The 23,345-nt window shown below is 43.5% G+C and overlaps 1 protein-coding gene across 1 annotated transcript in view; it reads left to right on the forward strand.

Annotated features, from left to right (window-relative positions):
• Nucleotides 1-23,345, forward strand: part of MDGA2 (MAM domain containing glycosylphosphatidylinositol anchor 2) — a 391,532-nt gene that overhangs the window by 357,115 nt on the left and 11,072 nt on the right. The window contains exons 13-16 of the mRNA XM_054827962.1: nt 7,698-7,718; nt 12,917-13,072; nt 14,184-14,342; nt 20,887-21,017. Of these exons, the coding sequence (XP_054683937.1) occupies nt 7,698-7,718; nt 12,917-13,072; nt 14,184-14,342; nt 20,887-21,017 (467 nt within the window). The remainder of the gene's footprint in view (nt 1-7,697; nt 7,719-12,916; nt 13,073-14,183; nt 14,343-20,886; nt 21,018-23,345) is intronic.

A 23,345-nucleotide genomic window follows, 5' to 3' on the forward strand; every position in this document is an offset into this window, starting at 1 on the left:
TACAAAAATATCTGAACAGCCAAAATGCAAAATCATATTGAAGTTTCTGTGAAATAAAGGAAGAAATAGAACAAATCGATGTTAGCTTCATGAAACAGCTCATTTCAAGGGTTTGTTCTTACTTTGAACACTGTGAAGGGCAGTGAGTTTTAAAGAAATACCTACAAAACAAGTAGTATTCTGAAGATGTCAAATCAGTGTGTTGGTATCATCAAAATACTTTATTTTCCCCCCAGAATGAGAACTTTTTGAGAAGTTTTTATTTGAATGTGAATGAATTAAAAAAAAAAACCATTTCTAGTCCTATGCAAGTGAGAAAGGGTGTTTATACATTTTCCTCTAAAAGGTCATGCCGTGACAAAGATTTGTCCACTTTAATCTAACAAGAAAAATACAGTATTCTTACATCCTTCCATTCAGTCTCCCAGCATTACCAGGAATGAATTCGTAGAGCTCTGAAAAATCCCTCAAAATACCTTTCTTAGGGTATTTATTTAATGAAAAACTGAATCACTTTTTGGGTTTCTTCTGTAAAAATTGCAAGTGGGCAAGAGGTAGTTTAGAGGGAAGGTCGCTCTACTAAAGATATTGTGCAGTTTGCAATGGGAACCTGATGGGCTGAGCGGAAAGTTTTTGTAATTGAAAAAGGGAAGAGTGTGCCGGGGGGAGATATTTCTAAACAGGGAGTCATGAAACTATGAGTTTATCATTTGGGGACAGACTTTTTGGCAGGGTCTGTAGCAACAGGACAAGAGCTAATGGTTTTAAACTAAAAGAGGGGAGGTTCAGACTAGATATATGGAAGAAATGTTTTACGGTGAGGGTGCTGAGGCCCTGGCACAGGTTGCCCAGAGAAGCTGTGGCTGCCCCTGGCTCCCTGGCAGTGTTCAAGGCCAGGTTGGATGGGGCTTTGGGCAACCTGGGCTAGTGGAGGGTGTCCCTGCCCATGGCAGGGGGTTGGAACTGGATGGGCTTTGAGGTCCCTTCCCACCCAAACCAGTCTGGGATTCTATCATAAGGAACCCTGCTAATCCCGCAGGAGAAAAGCCAGGTGACACACAGGTCAAGTCACAGCTAGTCACATAGGTCCAGGAGCTGGATCCAACACTAATTAGTGCTATACAGATACCTAAGAGAGCCCAAAGCAGGAAATCACATGCAGCAGAAGGCCAAAAAGCAACCTACAGATCAAAAATTACTTTCAAAAATCATTATCAAATAATTTAAAATAGTGAACAAATCTGAAAAAAAAATTTTAATGTCTTGTGCACCGTATCTGCAATTCTTCATGATCAATGATTACCTCGGCCCTACTTCAATCTCATCATAAATTATTTTTATCACCGTATTAATATAAAGGGAAAAAATTACATTAAGCAATCTTAAACATCAATTTTAAAGAACGTAGTTGCACATTGCACTAAATGCCCGATCTGCTAACAATGGTGATGGTTAGCATCTTAGGTCTCACCTGTTACAGAAAAGTGTTTGCAGAGTCCACATTTACTCAAGGCTCATGAGAACAAAATCTCAGATAAAAGGAGGACTTGATTACTAAATCTGTGAACATACAAATGAGGAGGAGATGATCATTCTGCTGCAATTCCTGTTGGACTTTGGCTCCTCGTTGGACCTCTTTACCCGAGCGAACACCTATTTTCTGACACTAGCGGTAGGAGTCCGGTCTCTTTGGGGCTCCTCACATGCACAAGGGAAAGACCCAGGGTCTTCCCGAAGCTGCTCAGGAGCAGAAGCTTCATTCAGACATTTGGGATTTCTCTGTAGCAATCCCAGTCTCTCCATGCTGGCTGCGATAGGGACACGTGTGCTCACTGCCAGCTCACGCCAGGCAGCCACTGACTGCTTCCGTGGAGCTTGAAATGCCTCCAGTGACTTAAATATTGACCAGTGCTCCTTTAAGGAGAAAAAAAACCCCACCATTTAGGTCCGTCAGTCACTACTGCTCTTTTTTGGTGGCGGTTGTACTCTGGCAAGTCTTCGGAGGTTGACTGAGGTCTCAGCTATGGCTCACAACCGTGCTGAGTTTGAGGTTTTAATGAAACATTATGTGATTTACATTTCTAGCTCCTGGCTGGCAGGAAGAACATTCCCCGGCAGCATAAAAGACGTATTTTGTCTATTGCAAATTTTTCTGCTAGAATCTGCCGTTAGCGCAGATGTGAATAACAGCCCATTCCAAAGGTGCTGATGAGGTGCCCATGCAAAATCCAGCCGCCCAGGAGAGAGGAAGCCGTTGCCTTGTGCCCCAGATGGAGAGATGCTTTTGGAGCAATACTCAGTGCTATTACTCTGGTGCCGACAAATTCACAGCTTCAGAAGTCATAAGCCAGATGCTAATCAGTAAGATAAACCTGAAGTGACTTCCCTTTGAAGAGGGATCCCAGAACCGCTGAGGCTTTGTGTGCTTAAAATATGCATTTTATCTCAGCATTCGTCCAATGACTACAGCATCAGCTAACTGTTAGCAGGCTAATTTTAAGGATGTTATAGCTTCAGCTATAAAATAATGATATTACATACATTATTATAGTGCAAATCCGATACTTATAATCTGAAATGCTGGAGTCTTAGAAAAGCAGTTAATGGGCTGGCAGGATGCACAGCAGCAGGCCTGCATCGATGTAAGAAATAATTATAAACATTACCCAGAAAATAAAAGACATCATGCGAATGTTTCTTAAAAGGAGAACTAAGATAATTTTTTACATTTTTCTCCCATTACATTTTGCTTAATTGAGACCTCAGGCAAGGAGGAAAACATTTGAATTTTCATATTTCCAGTGGGATTTTGTGTGTGTGTGTGCGCGTGTGCCTCTGTGTGTTCAGTTTTGATCAGTACCCCAGAAGCACATTGGCCTCTGGCAATGTCCGCCCTTCTTTCCCATCCCACCACTTCAGGAATACTCTTTTTGGAGGACGAGTACCCAGGACCATGTCCTTTCAGGTCTTGAATATCTCCAAGGATGGAGACTTCACAGTCTCTGTGGGCAACCTGTTTGGTGCTCGATCACCCCTGGACTAAAAAAGCTTTTTTCTTGGGTTTAAAATGCACCGATGTATTTGTATTGCTGGTGAGGATTCCCATTGCAAACGTATTTTCCCTTATTTTTTTCAACTTTAAGCAGGCTAATAGAATTTCACCCCATTTTAAAGAAATGCAGCCAGTGTGAAAAGCAGATCGGACACATAGAGTTGCTAAAATGGTAGCGGTGTCTTTTGCCTTTAAAAAAATGCATTAACTTGTACAGTTGAGTTTCATTTTTGTGCGAATTGAGGATAGATAGGCCATGTACTACCCAGTTTTTACTTTGACAGCTTAAGCTTGTCTTTTGTAGTAGGACAATGTTGGGTAGGTACCCCGCAGAACTTACGTATCAGAATACTTACATAGTGTGTAAGGATCAACATGACATTTCTAGTGTACTGGTTGTGTTTGCTGCCTTACTAGAGAGGAGAAGGTCTCTCCAGATTTCTTCCAGGGGAGGAATCACCCTCTGGACATGCCCCTGTGTCTCCAATGACGCTCTTAGATGGGGTGTCTTATTTTTAGATCGCTAAAGTTAAGCCACATTAATCCTACCTCTGAAGTCATTTCTTTTGGGTTACACTCCTGTGTACGTGATGCAGAGCATCACCTTTTCCATTAAAAACCACAACTGGAGATTAACATGGGAATTGCTAATATATAAAAGTAACAGCTTCCAGTGTGCTAGCCTGCTGGCCGCCGTCTGAACGTCCAAAATAAGGAGACAATTAAAGCAGGAAAACCTCAGTAATGAGCTCTTTTTTACCCTGTCATCCCAAGCAGGAGCTGTAAATACAAAATAAAAACTCTGCAGCATCCAATCCCATGAATCAAAAACTTACCCATGGCAGAAGCATTTCATAGGGAAATCCCTCACCTGCCATGAATTATTCTCTCCTCTACACGCCGAAAGGACGGGAGAAAAGAGCAATCATCACAGTAGGAGCGACGTTGATAATTACAGCCAGACATCACTTGACAAATTCTTTGGTAGATACATATGTTACTCTGCTAGTGAACACAGTCTGCCGAGTAAATACAAACAAGGCGATTTAAGTAGCACTAATGAGTGTTTTGTAGGCTAATACAAAACAGCTATGTCTCGTAGTAACAGTTTAAATATAATCTCCATCACTTTACATAAATCTATGTCAGCCTGTTTGATACAAACTGGCTGTAAAGTCCTCCAACTACTCCAGGTAAAATCTCAGCACTCGTTGCTTTAGAGATGCACTTATGTATAATTTTTTTTTAAAGTTAACCAGTGATTAAACAAGCAAGTTTAGCTCCCTTCTATGGAAAAAGCCAACAACCCAACATCACTATTCTTGCTATGTAGAATCAGCGGCAGATTGACGATGGTGACCAGTCGCTCTGCAGTCCAGCCTGCGTATTTTCATGTGAGATTTAGACACTCCCCAGATTCTGTATGGAAGAAAAGTATATAATTGTGGTTATTATTGTTGCTGGTGTTGTTGTTATTATATTGCTGGGCCCTAGAAAAATAAAACTGCCACCAAATAGGGCATAAATGACAGGATTTATAAGTTTGCACAAACATAGGTTTCCAGTATTACACAACGTTATAAATAGTGAGTTAGGATAATTGCTGTTATGAGAGGAAGAAAGCCTTGTCCTTGCAGAGTACCAATATTTACAGTGAATGTCGTTTCTCCTGCGCAAACCGAGTGCTTAGAGATATGGACTTCTGATCTTGATTAAAGCTTTTAGGTGCTGGTTGTAATTACCACAAGTAAGCAGTTTCCCGTGGTAAAAAAATACAGCAGCCGAGCATCTAGCATGCTTCTACTTACCTCTGCCTTCATGTTCTTCATGGCTAAGAAAGCGTGGTTTGCAGCTGGTTTTTTAAAGGAGGGACAGAATGTTGCAGTCTCTGGAGGCCACCTCACTCGTAAGCTGAACGAGTGGTTGCGTTGGGAAGGATCTGTAGGAAATGTAACTGTCTTGGCATAAATGCAGTTGCACCTAATAGAAGGACAAGCATTAAGAAAAACCATTTAGCCCACGTTTTTCTGCTGTGACCTGCACAAATACAAATCACCGAAAAGTAAAATCATCCAACAAACTGAAATTCCAGCAGGTTTTATCCTCTGCTTGCTGGAGGAACGGCAGGAAGATTAAGGGATCATCCATCTTGGCTCTAACTAAGCTCAAACATTTCATGACACTTTGTTCTCCTCCTGAGATTCTCCGCCAGCGAAACCTCCCTCCCAGCATGAGCCAGGGTCAGCTGAGCAGAGCAGCGATAACCCTCTGAGGTGCACAGATTTTCCAGACATTTCAAAGTCAGCCTTGGGAATTTACTCCCTCAGTCATCCATTAATTTCCCTTTCTGGCTAATTTAACTTGCTACCTGCGTGTCATGCAGTCAGCAACCTTCCCTTTCCACCGTGAGAGCTAGAGCCATTACACGTTGTCTTAGAGCAGCGCGCTGTATTACTTAGAAGAGTGAAATTTCTGGGTTTTTTTTCTTGTTTGCTCGTGATGTGTTTTTTTCCTCGTTTATGGTGTTAGATAAGTTCAGCCTAACTGCTTTAATTTGTTTTTCTGCTTTTGTCAATCAGTGTGAACTGAAGCTAGTTTGGCAAGAAGCCTTTCTTGCTCTGCTGTGAACAATCTGAATAGCATGACTCAAGGTTACACGCTGATGATAGTTTCCATAAAAGCCCATACGTTTAGTTACAAATCAAGCATCAGTAAATGTAGTTCCCAGCAATTTCAGCTAATTCCAAGTTCAATCACTCAAGGATTTCACGAAATGAATGTTTCTTGGAGAATGAAAGGTAATTTGTTGGTAAAAGCTATGAGGTTTATCTAATATAATGTAATGACAAAGTTTCTTAAGAAGATGGCACTGGGGCAAATCACTGTTCATTTGTTTCAGTGAAGGCAAGATAAAACGGCAGAGTTGCTAATTTAGAGCTGTTTTGAAAACTTCAGATTGAATCTAGAGCTACGTAGAATCAGTGGCTGGGGTCACAAACCAAGAGTTCACGTCTGTAAACACGGCATGGGAAGGGCAGCAAGAAAACAGGGAGCAACACTCGTGCTGAAGTTTGGCGTTACCAGATGTACCAATTATTTGAAGATAAAAGTTTATTTCAAATTTTCTCTTAAAAACATGCAATTCCAACTGTGAGCTTAGCATCCTTCTGTTTCTCACATGCAGAAGGGCATATAGCAGAAGGTCCCTGTTTCCCAAGTCATCCTTTCTCAAATTTACCCTCCTGCAAACAGGTAGCACAGAACTGCAGACTAATTTCTCACTCAAACCCACTTTCCAGTTTTCAGCATCGTACAGGTTACTCTGGACCTAAACCTGGGTAGCCGTTCCCATGGTTGAGATATCTGCAGGTTTGACTTTCATTCTGTTTCAGCCTGTTAAGGTGTTAAGTAGATGAACTTAATATTCTTAATATTAAAGAATTCTGGATGTAGAGGGTTTTGTAACTTTGCCAAGGGTCTGAGAAATAAAAGTGCTGGTTTTATCAGTTTCCCCAAAGATTCCCAGTACCCAATAGTCCTGCCGTGTCATGCGGGGCATTGCACAGACCCATAAAAGAGCAGACAGAAATAATATTTTTCAGCAAATTTATCTCAAGGCTTCTCTGCAATGTTGGCAAAATTATTTTTGATGCTTCCCGAGGTGAGGGGTCAGCATGGGCTGCTCCTGCCATGGGATGAGGAGTGGGCAGAGGTGGGATGCAGAGGTGGGATGCTGCACTGATGCTCCTCCATCTCTGAGAGCACAGCTGCAGGAGAGCAGCACCTGGGAGCCAGCCGTGATGGTAGGTCCCTCACCCGGTCAATGGACCTGGCTCCTCCAGCAGGCACAGGGTGTACTGGCACTGCTGGCAGCTTTTTAGGACAGCACACTTCACCTTCCTTTGTCGTCGTCGTCTTAAATTTCTTTAAAATGTATCCTCCCTAGAAGAGGGTTTATGTGTCAGAAGACTCTCATGGTTTTTATTGGTTGTGTCTCTTGGTCTAATGACATCAAACCTCTTCTCACACACTTGCTGTGCGTATGTTTTCTGCTACTTAAAAGGAAAATTGGCTATTCTAAGAAGAATGCAAGTGCTGTCTGTTTCTTAAGACTCGTGTACACAGACATCTTAAAATGAAGAACAGTACTATTTACTGAGTAGAAGGGTAATTCATTATTTTAAGTATTCTTGAACAATGCTAAAATTAAAGTTTAAGTGATGAGCAAGGTCTCATGCAGAATGTCTGCTTTTGGTGAATTCATCCCTTCTGTAGTTTTTGTTGGACTCCTGTACAGAGGCATCACCCTGGTGTTTTGCTGTGCCCGTCCTTACAACATCTGCCCCAGTAATCTGTTTGATGCTTAATTACAGCATCTTGTTCCCCAGGCTGCAGGTACTAGTGAAGGAGCATACACATGGTGGATGGGAGAGGCTATCGTTTCTCACTGAAATCGTTGCCTTTGGGTTGCCAGGGAGCCACAAAATTTGCTCAGAAAGGAAGGTACCAGTTTTGCTGGCTGTCTCAGAGTAGGAGCCGTGATCTATGTCCTGAGGAGGGAACAACGGGAAATTTAGGATAATCTGAATATTGCTGAACTAGAATTTCCTCTTTGTGCTAATTTTATTTTTTCTCTGTCTTCCAGCTCCAGTAAATCCACATCTACGTAAGTACTTCTTTATCTTTTTAGCTTTCATTTGTATGAAGAACTGTCCTTGCACCCGTTGTCCCTCACAGTTAAAAAGTGAATGCTAAGTGTTTCACTTGCAGCTGTAGCCCGTGGATTGCAGGGTCCACCTTCGTTTTGTGTGCGGGCTGGGCTGGTGGCTGAACATGTCATTCCTCTTCTTCTCACAAGGTGCTAATACAAGAATAGATGGAGAAAGGAAAAATTATAGCTCCAGCTCATCTTTCTTTCCCACTGCCCAAACAGTTCATCTAAAGGAAAATACTAATGTTCTAAAACTCGCCTCCTTTTGTGGGTGTGTGTACAGGTGATGCTGTGGGAGTAGCTAAAAAGTTCAAGTACTGTGTAGGAACTGTGTCTGCGCCTCACCTGGTATGGCAAAAATCTTGAAGGAAAAGTCAGTTTATGAATTTCCGAATTCATTCATCCCTGCATAAGAAGTACCTTTTCAGTTCTTGAGCTATTTTGATACTTCCAAGAGTAGTCAAAAGCTCATCCGCAGCTTTAAAACCAGAAGAAGAATGTTTTTTCATGCAGTGCGTAAGGACGTCATTTGCACAGAGAAATGTGGAGACCAAAAGTGTGCTGTGGGTGTGAAAGTGTTCAGACAAATTTACAGGAGACAGCTCCACAGGCATGACTGAAAATGCAAACTCTGCCTATGTGTTTGCTCATGTGCTGGTGCTCGGGCACGGGGTCGTTGTGGGGGAGAAAGGACTTCTCCTACAGTTTGTTCTTACACTTCTCCATGGGCACCAAATCCCCACAAATGCCACAGCCAGGAGACTGGGCTGGAGCTTCAGTAGGTCCCAGTAAACCACCCTATTCCTGTCAGCCCCCACATCTATCTACTCCAGGATTTTCTTCCACGCCACGGCGAACGCACGTTTTGCTGTCGCAACATATTCTGCCGTTATTCTTGGCTTTAATAACATATGTGAAAAACATTTCTGAATAGGAATGGGATTCAGTCTGCTGTTATTGCTGCTGCGGTGCAGCCGTAATCAGGCAGGAAAGCAGCACCGGGCTGTGCGAGCCGCCTCTCTCTCCATCTCACACGCAACGGCTAAGCTTTTCTGTAAATTTTAAACTTATTTGCGGAAGATCTTCTGCAATGCTTTAATAATTAATCAGGGCTTAGTTCAAAGCTCACGAGAGCTGGAAGAACCACTCCCATTGATTTAAACGAGCAGTAGATGAGACCCTTGCTAATTAATGTATTAAATATATACTCTGTGATGTTAAGAAAAAAGTACATTGTGATCCCAAGTGCTTCCCACTGTAGTCCTCGATGATTTTAAGATCTGAAAATGTCTCGTTTTCAAAATGTCTCTATAGCTCAGTGAAAAGTAACGGCTGTAGTAGGCGCGTGGTAGAGTGCAGGTGGCACCTGGGTTGCCCTTGCAATAGGGAGTGTGTTAGCTCGAGGGAGGGAGGACATGTCCTCCAACCTGTCCACCGTTTCCTTCATCTGCTCTCTGGGTCTGCCTCTCTCTGCACCGGTGGCGATGGGAGAGTTTGCCCACAGAACGATAGGGTACTTTGTGTAACTTCCTTTAGATGACCAGAGCGATGGTAAAATTTGGATTTGCTTTCGTGCCCAAAGACTTTTTGAGTTAAATCTTTTGACAGGGAAGAAATCTTGGGCTGCAAATGGGTTCAAACCTGTAAGCTGGAGAAGAGAGATTCTCTCCTCTAACAAATTCAATCTCATCATTATCCGTGCTTTCTACAAACATTCTGTTTTTTTCTAAGCTCATTTGGCTGAATTCTGATTTTATTTACACCATTATGAATGAAGAGTAAGACCTGTATCCAACTGGGACAAGATACCTGTCTTGGAAACTGAAGTCACGTTCTTCCTGCTTCAATTCTGGAATAATTGCTTTGCATAAATCCTTCCTTTTTATGAAATTTCTGCAATACATAAGCAAGTAGCATCAAATGACTTAAACACTGAGACGTAGCCTCAGCTCTACATTTTATTTTGTAACATATTATAAACCATTTAATGTAAACCATAAGGATTTCATATCAATTAGTGCCACTAGATGTTATACCTGAATAATGGAAGAGATTAGATGTTAGAGAGTCATATTCAACTTTAATTTTATGGAAATAGATGACAAAAATTCATACTACAATGAAGAGTGTTTCACCTTGGAACAGCTTCAGATTTTTCCCTAATTGGCAATGAAATTATTAATAACCTGAATCCACTGCCAGGGCTGGCATGTGCTTTGACAAAAATTGACCACTATCTTTAATGTTAATTAGCACCATTGTTAGTGCTTTCAGCAAACCGTAGTGGTCTGAGCAGCGTCATGAGCTGGGGCACCCATGGGTGCTTGCAGAAGGGTCAGCACTCGCTATGGCACGTTAACGAACAGCTCAGGACCATCCAGATCTACTCGAATGCTCCTACTTCTTGCATAAGAAAAGTACTGAGCTAATCCTGACAAACTAGTTCCCATTTTTATTCTGTCATTTTTAAAGAAGCGTTTAGTGCCAGGAATATTTAGCACTAACCTTTTCCAATGTATTCCAAATGGCAGAGCCCCACACAGAGGCGGTGTTTTCCTGTTAAATACATGGCAAACTTTGACTTACCTTTTTTCATCTGGCCAGAATTATTATATTTTTTTCACTTGAAGAAAAGTCTTTTGTGCTGCTGATGTGGAATTTCTTAATGAAGCTCTGAGGGCATGGTGCGACATGCAAATTGCAGCTTTTAAGGTACTGGAGGGGCAGGGTTAGAAACTGCTGAATGGCTGGAAATGCTTTATGGTAATTCACTTTGCTGCAGGACTGGATCTGGTAGTCAGAACTTTTCTCCTTTACTTACTGTCGTGCCCTTTAATTTTATCGCACTGTGTAGAAGCAGCACCGGTTTTGTTACAGGAAGGGCTTGCGTAAGTGGAGATGGAAGCCAAATTCACAAAATATGGTGTGAACCAAGCAGATTTGGAGCTCAAACTGTGTAAAGGTATTTCTGGAGACAAGAGGCACAGCTGGCATTTCGTTCAGAGTGCTTCATTCGAGTCCTTGTGTCTTTCAAGAGCTTTGTCAGGGTCTTTGCCTTCTCTTCCTGGTCTTCGGGGTAAAGACGAAGGTGTGGGTCTGCATCTATTCACATGCTTCTCTCTCGAAGGATTTTGGATGTATTTTGCCCGTGTGTATTCCTTGTGGCCTCGTTCCTTGATTTACTCGTCTCTCAGGAAGAACGACGATCAGGCGTCTCCTTGTATTTCTTTTCTGCAGTGCTCATGATGGTGCCCCTGCATTGAATGATTTTCTGTATTGCCACATCTTCATCATTCAAAATTCAAGATACAGAAGGCCTTGCTTCCAGAACCAAACCAAGGTGCAAGGTCCTGAAATTGGCTCCCCATCATGCTGATGGTTGTTTGTCATGTTTGCCAGTTAAGGAACTGTGATTTAGGAAATAAATTCTCCTGGAGGATCTAATAAACGTGATGGATTTATTGAGAAATCAAGTCAACCTCTTGATGTGCTAATAGCCAAGGAAGTTTCTGTGGACTGCATTTTTGTGATAACCTGGTTTTACTGAGTGGTGATTTATGCTGACCGTTGTGGAGGGGATACAGTTTGTGTTGTTCTTTGGATGGGCAGAAGAAGAATGAGGAAGACTTGGAAATCACTCCTAATGCACCTTGTGGTTTGGAATGAATTTTTCAAGCCTGCTTTTTCTGTCTGCAGTATTATCTGATTTTAAATAAGTTTCAGACCAGCATCCATGCTTAGCAGTACATATCCAAGCTAAGCTCCAGGTCACTGTGTTTTCAGTGACTTACAGTGAAGCTCCAGTGGCTTAAGTGGATTTATAGTTCACCGAAACCCCAAACCTGCAAACAGTTTAACACAGATGAATAATCCCATGGCGCCTGGTGTTAGAGTTCCTCATAACAATGAATATAAATTGCACCCCTCTAAAGAAGGCCGTAGCTGACACATTATGCAGACAGCTGCATTCTCCCTAGAGAAGAGAGATTTGCTTGTTTTCTCAGATAAATCAATTGACTTTGCTGGAAGAGTAAACTCAGCAGGAATTGTTCATGTGCATAAAATTAAACTTTTGCACATTTTACTGCATGGGGCCTTATTCTGTTCTGAGGTGAAAACTGAACCTTGAAGTTTTGATTTGTTTTGGTTCCTAAATGTCTGACATTGTCCTGCCATAACCCAGCAGGTAGGATCACCACTGCTGTGTCCCCCAGACCTCTGTTTCTAGAGGGGAGGGTCCCAGTGATCCTCTCTGGGTTTCTTGGTGTTTTTAATCTTTAGACCTAAGTTTTTACCACTTGACCTCAAGTACATAACAGAGATCTTAGTGAAAGTCTCGGAGATGTCTTCAGGACATGATACAGTCACCTGTCCCGCCTGTATTTACAGTTGGACTCGATGAACTTAAAGGTCTTTTCCAACCTAAATGATTCTGTGATTCTGTATAGGTTCGGACAGACCTAAACCTTACTCCCAGGTATTTGTCTAACTGGTTATTATAATCCAGTGATGGGGATTCGATGCTCTTCCTCAGCAATCCATTCATGTGCTTCACTGTCCTGATTTTTAGACATTTTATTCATGTCTACCCTAAAGCTCCTTTGCTCTCATTTTAGCCACTACTTGCTTTCCCATCCCTATTGAAAACCAAGAATAGTTTAGGAGATGTCACTTGGAGATTTTTTTTTTCCATTTTGAAAAGTTGCTGTCCTGTTTTCCCTAATGTTCTTATCCCTAAACCAAAATAACCCACTTCTCACTTTTTTTTCCTATAGTTCATGTTTTATGGACATGCGCCTGTGCTTCTCAGCTGTCTAGAAATGCTAGCTGGGTAAGAAGAGACAGTGTCTCTAAGGGCGATTGTATACATGTGAAGAATATGTGAGGAGGAGCTATAAAATAACATTTGAATGTAATTTCAAGTAACACCAACACAGCTTGATGACCGTGACTTTTTTTTTTTAATTGAGGTTACTGCAAAAGAAAGCATACACTGAGCACTAGAAACTGATCTAAATGTGAATCTATTTTCCAGTGCTGTTAATAAGCACCATCACACAATGTATTTGCTATAATTCACGAGTACTTTGACGAAGAAGTATAGGATGAATAGTTTCAGCCGCTAAATTTCTGCTCGTTCTCTGCATTGGCAGGAGAGTTCCACTGTGGGTTTGAGGATGGTAACATTTGCCTTTTCACTCAAGATGACACGGACAATTTTGACTGGACAAAACAAAGCACTGCCACTAGAGACACAAAATACACCCCGAACACGGGGCCAAACGCGGATCGGACTGGCTCCAAGGAAGGTAAGCTCCAGCGGTGTGCCCAGTGCCCCAGCAGCTCTGATGCTCCACTGGGGTGAGGGACCTGTCCAGGGCAGCCAACTCGGCCAGCTATGTCATTTTTCTTATCATACCAAGAATAAGCATACTTCAAGGACTTCTAAAAGAAATTGCCAGTGCCGAAGCATGCGGCTGGTCCCAAAGCACAACCCACTAACGGTGCCATTAGCCATCTTGTATCGTTTCTATTGTGCCATTTTCAAAGCGATTGCTTTCACGTTACGGTCTAGTGGGGAAATATTCTGGCACATCTTGAAATATTCTTCTGGTTTATGTCATTTAAATTCTCACTTGGACTTTCTCAGACTGTCACAATGAGACTTTTTTTTTTTTGTCCCATTTTTACTTTGGGTGTTGCTAAAATGTGTAATTTTCAATCTGCTGCCTCGGTTAACAGAAGCATGCTGTCTTGACTGCGGTGTATATTTGCATTTGAAAAGTCAGACATATTGTGCTGAATTTATCAAGTACTGCAGTAACTCATGCTATTTTATTGTATGCCCCCCGCTTGCACTACCAAAGGGGAAAAATATCGTACTGCATTGTATTTGCTTGGGTGGATTAAGTAAATCCTGTATCTGTTGTTGGCACAGTCCAGGATCAGAATAAATTAATATTGTCTTCTTTCATGAAAGTGAGCTTTCAAACGTGTGATTGACATGGCCAGTTGAAAATGTTCCTTGAAAGGTTTCCGTCAAGATATTTTCCCTTTATTTTACCAGTCCTCCCACTCACTGTTTATAGGAACAAATTCCAACCTTGAGACTGAAGTCTGAACCACATCATAAAGGTTTTTTTCTTTTCTTGTGCATATACAATATAACATCGATTTGAAGCTGTTTACGAGTTATGACCTGCTAGCCCTGATTTTACTCTTGGTAGAAAACACATCTTTGAAGCAGTTGTGGAAAACACATGAGCTTAATGCAGAAGAAATATGTCCCAGAAACCATAGTGGTGTCAGATGAATGTGAAAAATGAATCAAGATGCTTGATAGTCCTGGTGTCTTCTGCATGTATATGTGTTGGATTTTGAAGACTGCAGCCTAACGATTTCCATTTGGACTTCCCCTAGGTTTCTACATGTACATCGAGACATCACGGCCCAGGCTGGAAGGAGAAAAGGCCAGACTTGTTAGTCCTGTTTTCAGCGTCGCTCCAAAAAATCCTTACGGAGCTACGAACACAGCCTATTGTTTTAGCTTCTACTATCACATGTATGGACAGCACATAGGTGAGAGAAAGCCAATGACCTTGTCTTTTCACTTTGGGAGAAATAGCAGGAGAAATGTCCACTTGTATGAAAGAAAAGCACGAGAGGACTGCCAACACCCGCAAGGGCCAGTTGCGACCAAAGCTAGCAAGAGAGGTGCCTGTTAGCATCCTAATTGCTGTAAAACCGTGTTTTCCACTAACCAGCACGCTAGCAGGAGCCCCTCTTACTGCTGGGACGTGTTTTGTGTATGCGTGAGGTTTTGAGCATGGGAACTTTAGAGTGTGGAAGGAGAAGAAGTGATATTTGCAAGGACTTTGCTTGCTGCTGACCCGGTGTTTTGAGTCACTCCTCGCTAGATTCAGGGTCAAGCAATTAGCAGCCGCACTCCTGACGTGCCGGCAGCTGGAGCGGCACAGCCTGTGCCCGATGCAGCAGCACACGGTTCCTTTGTAAAAGTCATGAACAATTCGCTCACAAGCTGTGGGAGTGTGTGTTTTCAAGGTGTATCTGTAAGTGTGGTTTTAGTCACAGCTCTTTGAGCACACGCATTTAATTTCTTTGTGTAGTATGAAAAAAAGGTGTGGGAAAATAGAAAAGTATAAACGATAGCCCATTTTTTATAAAACCTGCGAATCCCTGTGGGGTGCTCAGTGCTTACCAGTATGTCAAGAGGCTTTCCAGTGCCAAGCTGGATGTATTTTGACGTATTGGATGACTTGATGTATTTTTATATATATTTCAAGGGCAAGCACATCCTCACAGTGTGTTCTGGTGGGTGCTTCGGAAAACCTTCGCCTGCCCCCAGGCAGAGTTCAGGTTTTAAATAGAGCAGACAAGTTCACTTAGTTCTTTGTTAGTTGTCTCTGCACTGCGAGCACGTGAGTGCAGCCCCACGTCTAAATCCTCCTGGCTCTGTCTTGCAGCGGGAGCTTGGCTGTTTATCGGAAGGAAGCGATTGAGCCATGCCGTGCTTAGTGAAAAAAATATAAACTGCCCTCTGTGGTCATACACCAGACTCTTTCTGGTGTATAACAGTGAAGAGCAAAGTTACACACAGAAAGGGTCAAAGAGTTTTTCTGGAATACCTTAGGGTTGAGATAAAGTATAAGAGAAACAGCCACTGAGGCTGACCACTGTCCACAAAACAGTGACCTCTCATCCGTGCAATTTTGTTGGGTGGTTTTTTTTTTTTTCCTGGGCTACCTTTTGAGCAAGTGTCTGCGTCCTTAGTGTTTTTGCTGAGATCACCCCTTCCTGTTGATGTGTGATTTCTTGAATTGACCTGTATAATGCTGGCTGATGAGGGACCTGACCCACAGGTGAAGGTGGTGACGATGATGATGAGTGATCATAGTTACATAGGATTTATTCATGGCAATGTGGACACCTAGTTGTCAAAACCCAAAATTGCTCAATGTCACTTTTGTTCCTTAATGTTAAAAAATACAGTTACCATCATTTTAGCTAATATTCAAAATGATCTACTTTTGTATAGCTTTGTACAAAATTACATATTATTCTGTCTTTAAAGAGCAGAGTGACAGAAAAATAGTAAATTAATAGCATCAGCCATCTGTTTGAATGCACATTCGTACACGTATACTAAATTCAAAATTTTAATTCCTCATAATGAAAAAACGTTATGAAACACATGAGAACGCAACACGCATATGAGAAAGAAATTATGAAATCAGAAAATATATACCATTTGATTCCCTAGATGTGAACTCTGTCACTGAAATTGTTCACATGAGGATAATGAAGAGAAAATAAAAACCTAATGAGTGATGAAATTCTAAGACTTCAGTGATTTAAGCACATGATTATTGTATGAATAGTGGTATTGATAAAGTAACTACTTGAATGAGTTTGTAAAGGTTTGTGGTCTTAGAAATTGATTTGGGATAGGAAAAGGGTTATTATAACACAATGATTTGCCCAGTCAAATCAAACCTTATCATGACACAGCGTTTCAGATGATGTGTCCTTGTGGTAAGGATGGCCACCAGCTTCCCGGGGTGCAGAGCATGACCAGCAGGTCGATGGAGGGGATCCTGCCCCTCTGCTCAGCACTGGTGAGACACAGCTGGGGTGCTGGGTCCAGGGTTGGGCCCCCCAGTACAGGAGAAACATGGGCTTACTGGAGGGAGTCCAGCTCAGGGCCACAACAACGATGAAGGGACCGGAGCATCTCTCGCATGAGGAGAGGCTGAGAGAGCCGGGACGGCTCAGCCTGGAGAGGAGAGGGCTCAGGGATATCACATCAATGTACATGAATACCTGAAGGGAGTGTAAAGAAGGTGGAGCTCAGAGATGCTCAGGAACAGGACAGGAGGCAACGGGCACAAACTGAAACGAAGGCAATTCTATTTAAACATAAGAAAAAATTTTATTTTTTTTTTTAACTGTGAAAGCAGTCAAACACTGGCACCGGTTGCCCTGTGAGGTTGTGGAGTCTCTGTCCTTGGAGATATCCAACATACAATTGCACATGGTCCTGGGCAACCTGCTCCAATCTACCCTGCTTTGAGCAGGGGTTTGGATGGGATGATCTCCAGAGGTGCCTCCAACCTCAACAATTTTGTGATTCTGAGTGAAATATTTAATTGGCCATAATTTTTTCAGAAGAGTTCCATTTTGTTAAGGATTAATCCCCTGTGGATAATTCTAAATCTTATTGCTAAACCAGATTGACTTTTATCACAAGCTCTTAGAAGCCTTGACCCTTCACCGCTGTTCCGGAATTTGCAGGCAACATCTTGAAGATGCTTCTTATCCCCATTTGGGAATGAGCGCTGCCAGTTGGGGCAGCTCTCAGCTGTAATACGTGCTGCCAGCTCATTGATTTCTTCACAAGAGCAGGATAGGAGCTGCTAACTGAGACCTCGGTATGATCTCCGTGCTGAAGGATATCTCTTCTGAATAACTGTGAGCTGCTGATTCTTGACCTGACTTCATTGAAAACTGGAAGCATCTTGCAGGGAAATTTGGCTTGAATAAATTCCAGCCTGTTCTTTCCTTGGACCTGGGGACAACGTGTTCAGAGAAGACACATGGCCATTAACCTTTGGTTTTTCATCCAAAGTGCTGCAGCATTGTTCAGCAGATGTTGGTGCTGCAAGTCAACATTTACGCTGGGTTGCTTTATTCTCCCTAGTTATCAGTACCCATAAGATTTCCAAGCAGTATTAGGTTTCTTATTCCCATGTCTCAGGGGCAAAGCAGTTTGTTTCCAGAACAGTTTCAGTGCTCATCAAAATGTTTCTGCATTTCCAACAAGATTTTGAGGGATCCCTGATAAAATGGGTAATCATCCTGGAATGATGCTCTCTTGCTGGCGTGGACTGCTCTTGGAGGCTTAGGGGAAAAGATACTTCGTCCTCCATTCTTAAAAATGAGTGACCCCGGTGACATCAATTTGAGAACATGGCCGTCGCACTATATTGAAACCAGTCTACCAGTTTACCCAGCTCAGCTTCTGTGCCTGCTGTTCAGGTCTTCGGTGTCTCTGGAGAAGAGGCTGAAAATTTCCGTAGCGATAAGGAGAGGTACTTGGGAGTCTTTGCAGAGAGTGGAGCACAGATCTGAGATTAGCACTTACGCTGTAGCACAGCTCTGATGAGATAAACAGGGACCTACATCCCATGCCATGGCAGTTAGATTCAGAAAGATAAAGTGTTTCGTTACCTGAAATAGATGGCTCTTACTTACAAGTCAGATATTGTAATTCCTGACAGATCACACAGAGCCAACTCTGAGAGTGCTGGCTGCCAGAGAAACTGCGTGTGCTTTGCTCCACACCCTTCAAAAGGAGAAGGCAGATTATCCCTAAAGCATAAGAGAAATAGAAGTTCCCATTACTTGATTTGCAGGAAACAATAAGCCATTGTTGGGGAGGAAGAAAATGAAGAGTCTCTGTCCTTATTGTGTCTCAACGTTGAGACAGAAAGAGGTTGTAGTTCCATTACAGCTGTCACCGTCTTTTAAAACAATCTATATTTCCGATTTTTCCATCTACACCCCAAAATGGGGCATTTCTAATTGCTACTCCAAGACCAGTAATTTTTTTTGTCATTAGAGAGCCATCACGAAACAAAAAGCGGAAGCAAAACATGCTGTCAGAGCACACTGTGAAAGCTTTTTTGTCTGCACGGTGATGAGCGCTCAAAGTGTCACCCCAGTGTTGCGGGGCTGGCGATGTCTCCGGCGCACCCTGCGCTCTCTTGGCAGGATATAAACTGTCAGAAAATAAACTTTACTCCTTAATTCACAGTTGTTACTCCTGCCCACTGTTTCTGTCTCCTACTTAAGGGTCACCTCATTGCCCATTTGTCTAGAGTTTGGAATAGTTTGCAATCTGTAGGTGAATTCCTGAGGCACACGCAGCAGTGTGAACCCTACAGCCAACCCGTCCTCCCCCACAGCATCAGCTTTGCAAGGGTCATGTCACTTTTCCAAAAACCTTACTGGCAGAATTTCATGGATAAGCATCTGTTACAGGTGTCATAAGTTAAGTTTTCAGCGCTGTTTCGGGCAGGTGTGTGTATATCTGGCCAGGAGGGACAGGCAGGTACATCCACAGTAACCAACGTGCTGGGCAACGACCGAGCATATCTGGTACAGTAAGGGTATTTTGTATTTTCAGTAAGACTGCTATAATTCTACTATTAACTGAAGAAATTATGTGCCACAGAGATGCTGAGTGTGCTATGAACAATCTTAAATCTCTGTTACCTCAACAGTGATGGAGTTGCATGCTTTTCACACCTAAATTATTCAGTTATTCCAAACAGCCCTGCAGCGTGGGCTGTAGCAGCCTGCACAAACGGGTGAAATAATTAGCCAGCTATTCATCCCTTGCTTGATATAGGCATTGCTTTTTGTCTTTTTGAAAAATAACATTATATATAACTCTGTTTTATAACTTTACGTAGTCTTGTCTAAGACCCTGCCTTTTTTCAGACCATAGACCCAGCACAGTTGTCGAAAAAAGTCTTGGAGAGAAGCAAAGAAAGGGGAGGAGAACTCTTTGTAGATGACTCGTACAAACCTTGCCCAAGAGCTGCTGTGGCTGTTCGGAAGAGGGCTGAGGCTGAGCAGCCCCGCACAGCCCTGCGACGTCCTACCGGGCTGGGCTGCAGGGCTGCTCCGCGGAACCCTCCTGGGCATTTCCCTTCTCGCAAGCCCTTTCTGTTTCAGGTCTTTTTGTTTTACCCAGTAGCGTGTGCATAGGCAGAGACAGAACGTCCCCGTTAAAAGCCGTGAGTCCTTTGTGCTGTTTCCGCACCCATCCCAGCATTTGAAAACTGAAGTGCCGCGGTGGGGGGCAGGTGGGAGACACGGTGCTGTCCAGTCGCTCTGGCGAGCATCGCTTCCCCCACCTCCTTCAAAGAAGATGTACGGCCTTATTCTGGGCACCCTGGTGAAAGAGCCGTGATGAGAATATTTGCTGCTCCATTACACTGTTAGCCTTATGTTTTTCAAGGCCCTGAGTTTTGCTGTTGCTAGAAATAAGAAGTTTTTATTAGCAGGAGCTGAGTCACTGTGCAGCTGCCTCAGATCTGAGAGCTTTCATTGCAAATATAATTTGTATGAGCTTCCCAGCTGCCATGCCAGACTCCCTAAAAAAAGTGGTCTTGTGTGGACTTGACTGTCTGAACTTGCTCGAATGAAGGCAAATGCAACGATTTGCACAGTACAGAGACACCGCTGCCCCACACATCTGCAGGTAACAGCGGTGGGCAAGAAGGAACAAAATCTCCGAAATCTCTGAATTACTAAACCCTGCTAAAGGAAGTTGACGCATTTGCTGTCCCTTGGTGCACCAAGACAGTCTGCTTTCTGTTCGTGGTCTGAGGCAGGGAGGTTAAAGGGAGAGAAGCGCTGCCGAATGCCGACGGTCTGGTACCTGTTGCAAGGAACGGCTGTGCTGGAACCAGTAACTTAAGGGTTGTTGGCGGGGAAAGACCCAGGGCTGCGGGGTTTTTCTCCACAATGAGAGACAACTTGTCCCAGGTTATTTGAACTGAGAAGATTATGTCCTTCAAAGATACTCCTTAGTGGTGGTAAGGGCCTCACACCTATTTCTGAGGTAGATCTGCCAGGCTCTGTGGCACTCCGTTAGAAGTCGGACAGTCTTTATAAGCAGGAGCTAAGCGTAAGGCAACCGAGTGACTTACTTATCCTTGGGTAAGGAGGTTACAAATGCCTCGTTTGCATTAAAGCATAGAAAACTCCTTTTTGCCCATCTCACCCTGGGAAGCCTTACGTCCTTCCTGAGCTGCTGGGAGCAGTGGGCGCAGCTGCCTGCCCGCCGTGGGGGAGCACGGTCCCTGCGCGCTCAGCTTGCCTCTGCTGTGAATTCACAGCACCAGTTCACGGTGTTCCCAAGGTTAGAAGTTTTTGAATTTGTGACGAGAAGCTCCCCACATCCACTCAGACCTAACAGACGCCAATGCAAAATGGGAAGGGGGGTGAGCGGGGGGACTGCTGCTGTACCCAGCCCAGCAACTCTGCTCCGTCAGAGAGCCTAACCAATTCCAGTTCTCCACCTCTCTTCTAGGAAGCTTGAACGTTTACCTGCGGTTGAAAGGCCAGACCGCGATAGAGAACCCGTTGTGGTCTTCAAGTGGAAATAAGGGACAGCACTGGAACCAAGCCCGCGTTAACATAAACCCCCCGACTTCATTTCAGGTAATGGCTTGTGCATCGCTGCACAGGCACTGCACGCCGGGAGCGGGAGTATTCGGTTTTCTGTGGAGGGGGCTTGTGTGTTCTGACCCTTTCCTTCTGACACGGGACTGCAACAGCTTGGTTTCAACTCTGAAAGCTGCTTTATGGACAGATAATTGCTTTCCTTGCTTTAAATAGGTGAGCACCATAGAGCTTAATAATGCACACTTTAATGGCAGAGCAGCAGCTATTTGCTTGAAGACAAAATGTCTTTCGGTTTTCAGAAGATGCTAGTAGTCGATATAAAAAGGGTTTTTGAAATTATTTCAGATTAGCAACTGGAATACAAAATTACTTCCTGTGAAAAAAATTTTAGGGTCCATGGTACAGTGCCTGTGTTAGAGATCTCTTGAGATACATGCATTTTCTGCAGAAAAAGGAGTGATCTCTGAGTCTCTGCTGAAAGGTACCAAAGCAGCAGCGCTGCCTGCCTGGAGCTCCTGGTACGGCAGAGCTGCACGCCTCAGTCACTCAGCATATGCAAGTTATGATAGGTTTTCACGCATTTCATTTTTGGTTTGACAGTGAGATGCTGATAGACTATTATGGGCAGTTCTCATTCGCGCTGCGAGCTGTTTGTGACTGCCACAGACCCAAAAAGGCAGCTGCCGCGAGCAAGCCCTCGTGTTTTTGAGGCTGGGAGTATCGTCACGGAAGACGGGAGTCACAAGCTGTGCCCTGCGGTGCAATGTTCTCCAGGCTCCTCCGTCTCCTCTCTGTAACCTCCAAGTACCCTGGGGGAGATAACGGCTTTTGGGAAAAACAGCCATTCAGTGCAAGTCGAAACTGCTATCTTAAACATGCAGGTTGGGATTCACTTTATGGGCAACCATAGATCCTGACCCTTTGGGTTTATTTCCATGTGTAAGAGGCGATGATGGAAGAGAAATGATTTGGCGTACATGATCACAGCAGCATTGCATGGGGGGAAATTAGAGGAAAATTGAAGGAGAGGGATATGCGAAGTATAGAGTGATGTGAGGTTTGAGTTGGACACAGTGGCAGAATTGAGGAGGAAGAGTGCGGAGAAGAGAGCTACGAGTGTTGAAGTACACTCAGAGCATGGGGCCAAAGTATGAGGGGGCTGATCATAGTGGGTGAGATTTGCTTTGGGGACATCAGGATAAATCTAAGAAGTCTAAACAGTGAAGGAGAGAAAAATGATTTAGTATCTGCCTATAAGAAATGGACTGGTAAAGGGAGAGAAGAGAGAGCTGGGGAAGCTGAAACCGGAGTGCTCGCAGTTGTGTCCGAGAGGGATTCCTGGGATCTGGGACAGGCTTTAGCAGAAGTGGGGGAAGGATGAGGACATCAGCTCTGAGCAGAGAGATGCAAAGGATTTGGCACCAGCAATGAAGAGGAGTGGAGGAGGGTGATGGGATCACCTCATCGGTGTGGGGAGGAAGGCACGGCTTTGGCTGGAAGGGCAAGCTGGGGTGTCTGCCTTGCAGGGGGTGAGGCTTCAGCAGGGCAGCCAGAGGCCACAGCTCCCGGTACCCAGGTTGCTGCTTTCAGCGTGGAGTCTGAGCATCGGCCCTTGCACGCGGCCCCGTTGCTTTCAGAAAAGTTACAGGGGTCACTTCTGCTACTGGTGCACCTCAGCTCCCATCGCCTTGAAACCACATTCACTGGTGCCACTAGCTGGTACACGAAATGGAACCTCCTCTGCGTGGCTGTTTTTCACCTTTTACATTGTTGTGTTTAAAGGCTTCAGCATAAAATGAATGTAAAGCAGTGAAGCTCTGCACAAATATAACAAATAAATGTCAGAGTGGTTGGAACCTTAAATTACTTTCTTAGCAGCTCTTGCATCAAGCAAACTTTATTTTCCATTTAGGAGCCTAAGTAGGAAAGAATATAAACCTCCCAGTTAAACTTAAGGAGAGTGAATTGAAGTGAATCTTTGCAGTAAAACAGTACGCTGGCACAGAAGTTAAAACTTTTTATAGGTTAATTTATATGGGTAAATGTGCAGCCCAGATTTGTTTTATACCTTCCCAGTCCCCGCAATATGTAACAAAGCTTCTGTCATGAAGAACTGAGAGGGTTACAGTGCTTTGAATCAGAAAAAGCATTGCATAAAAGCTATCTCAGGAAGATATTCACTTATTACATATTTTAAAGAATAGACACAAAAAAAGAAAGCGTGTGGACTTATACGTTGCACGCTGGAATCTAGGAAGGCGTCCGTTTTAGTTTAGATTTGAGCAGGAGCACTGCCACCGCCTTCAGCTACACTTTCCTCGACACCCTTCTTGTGTCAAAGACCTTTTTCTGCCAAAGAGGGTT

This window comes from Grus americana, chromosome 5, assembly GCF_028858705.1.
Source record: "Grus americana isolate bGruAme1 chromosome 5, bGruAme1.mat, whole genome shotgun sequence".
Taxonomy (NCBI): Eukaryota; Metazoa; Chordata; class Aves; order Gruiformes; family Gruidae; genus Grus; species Grus americana.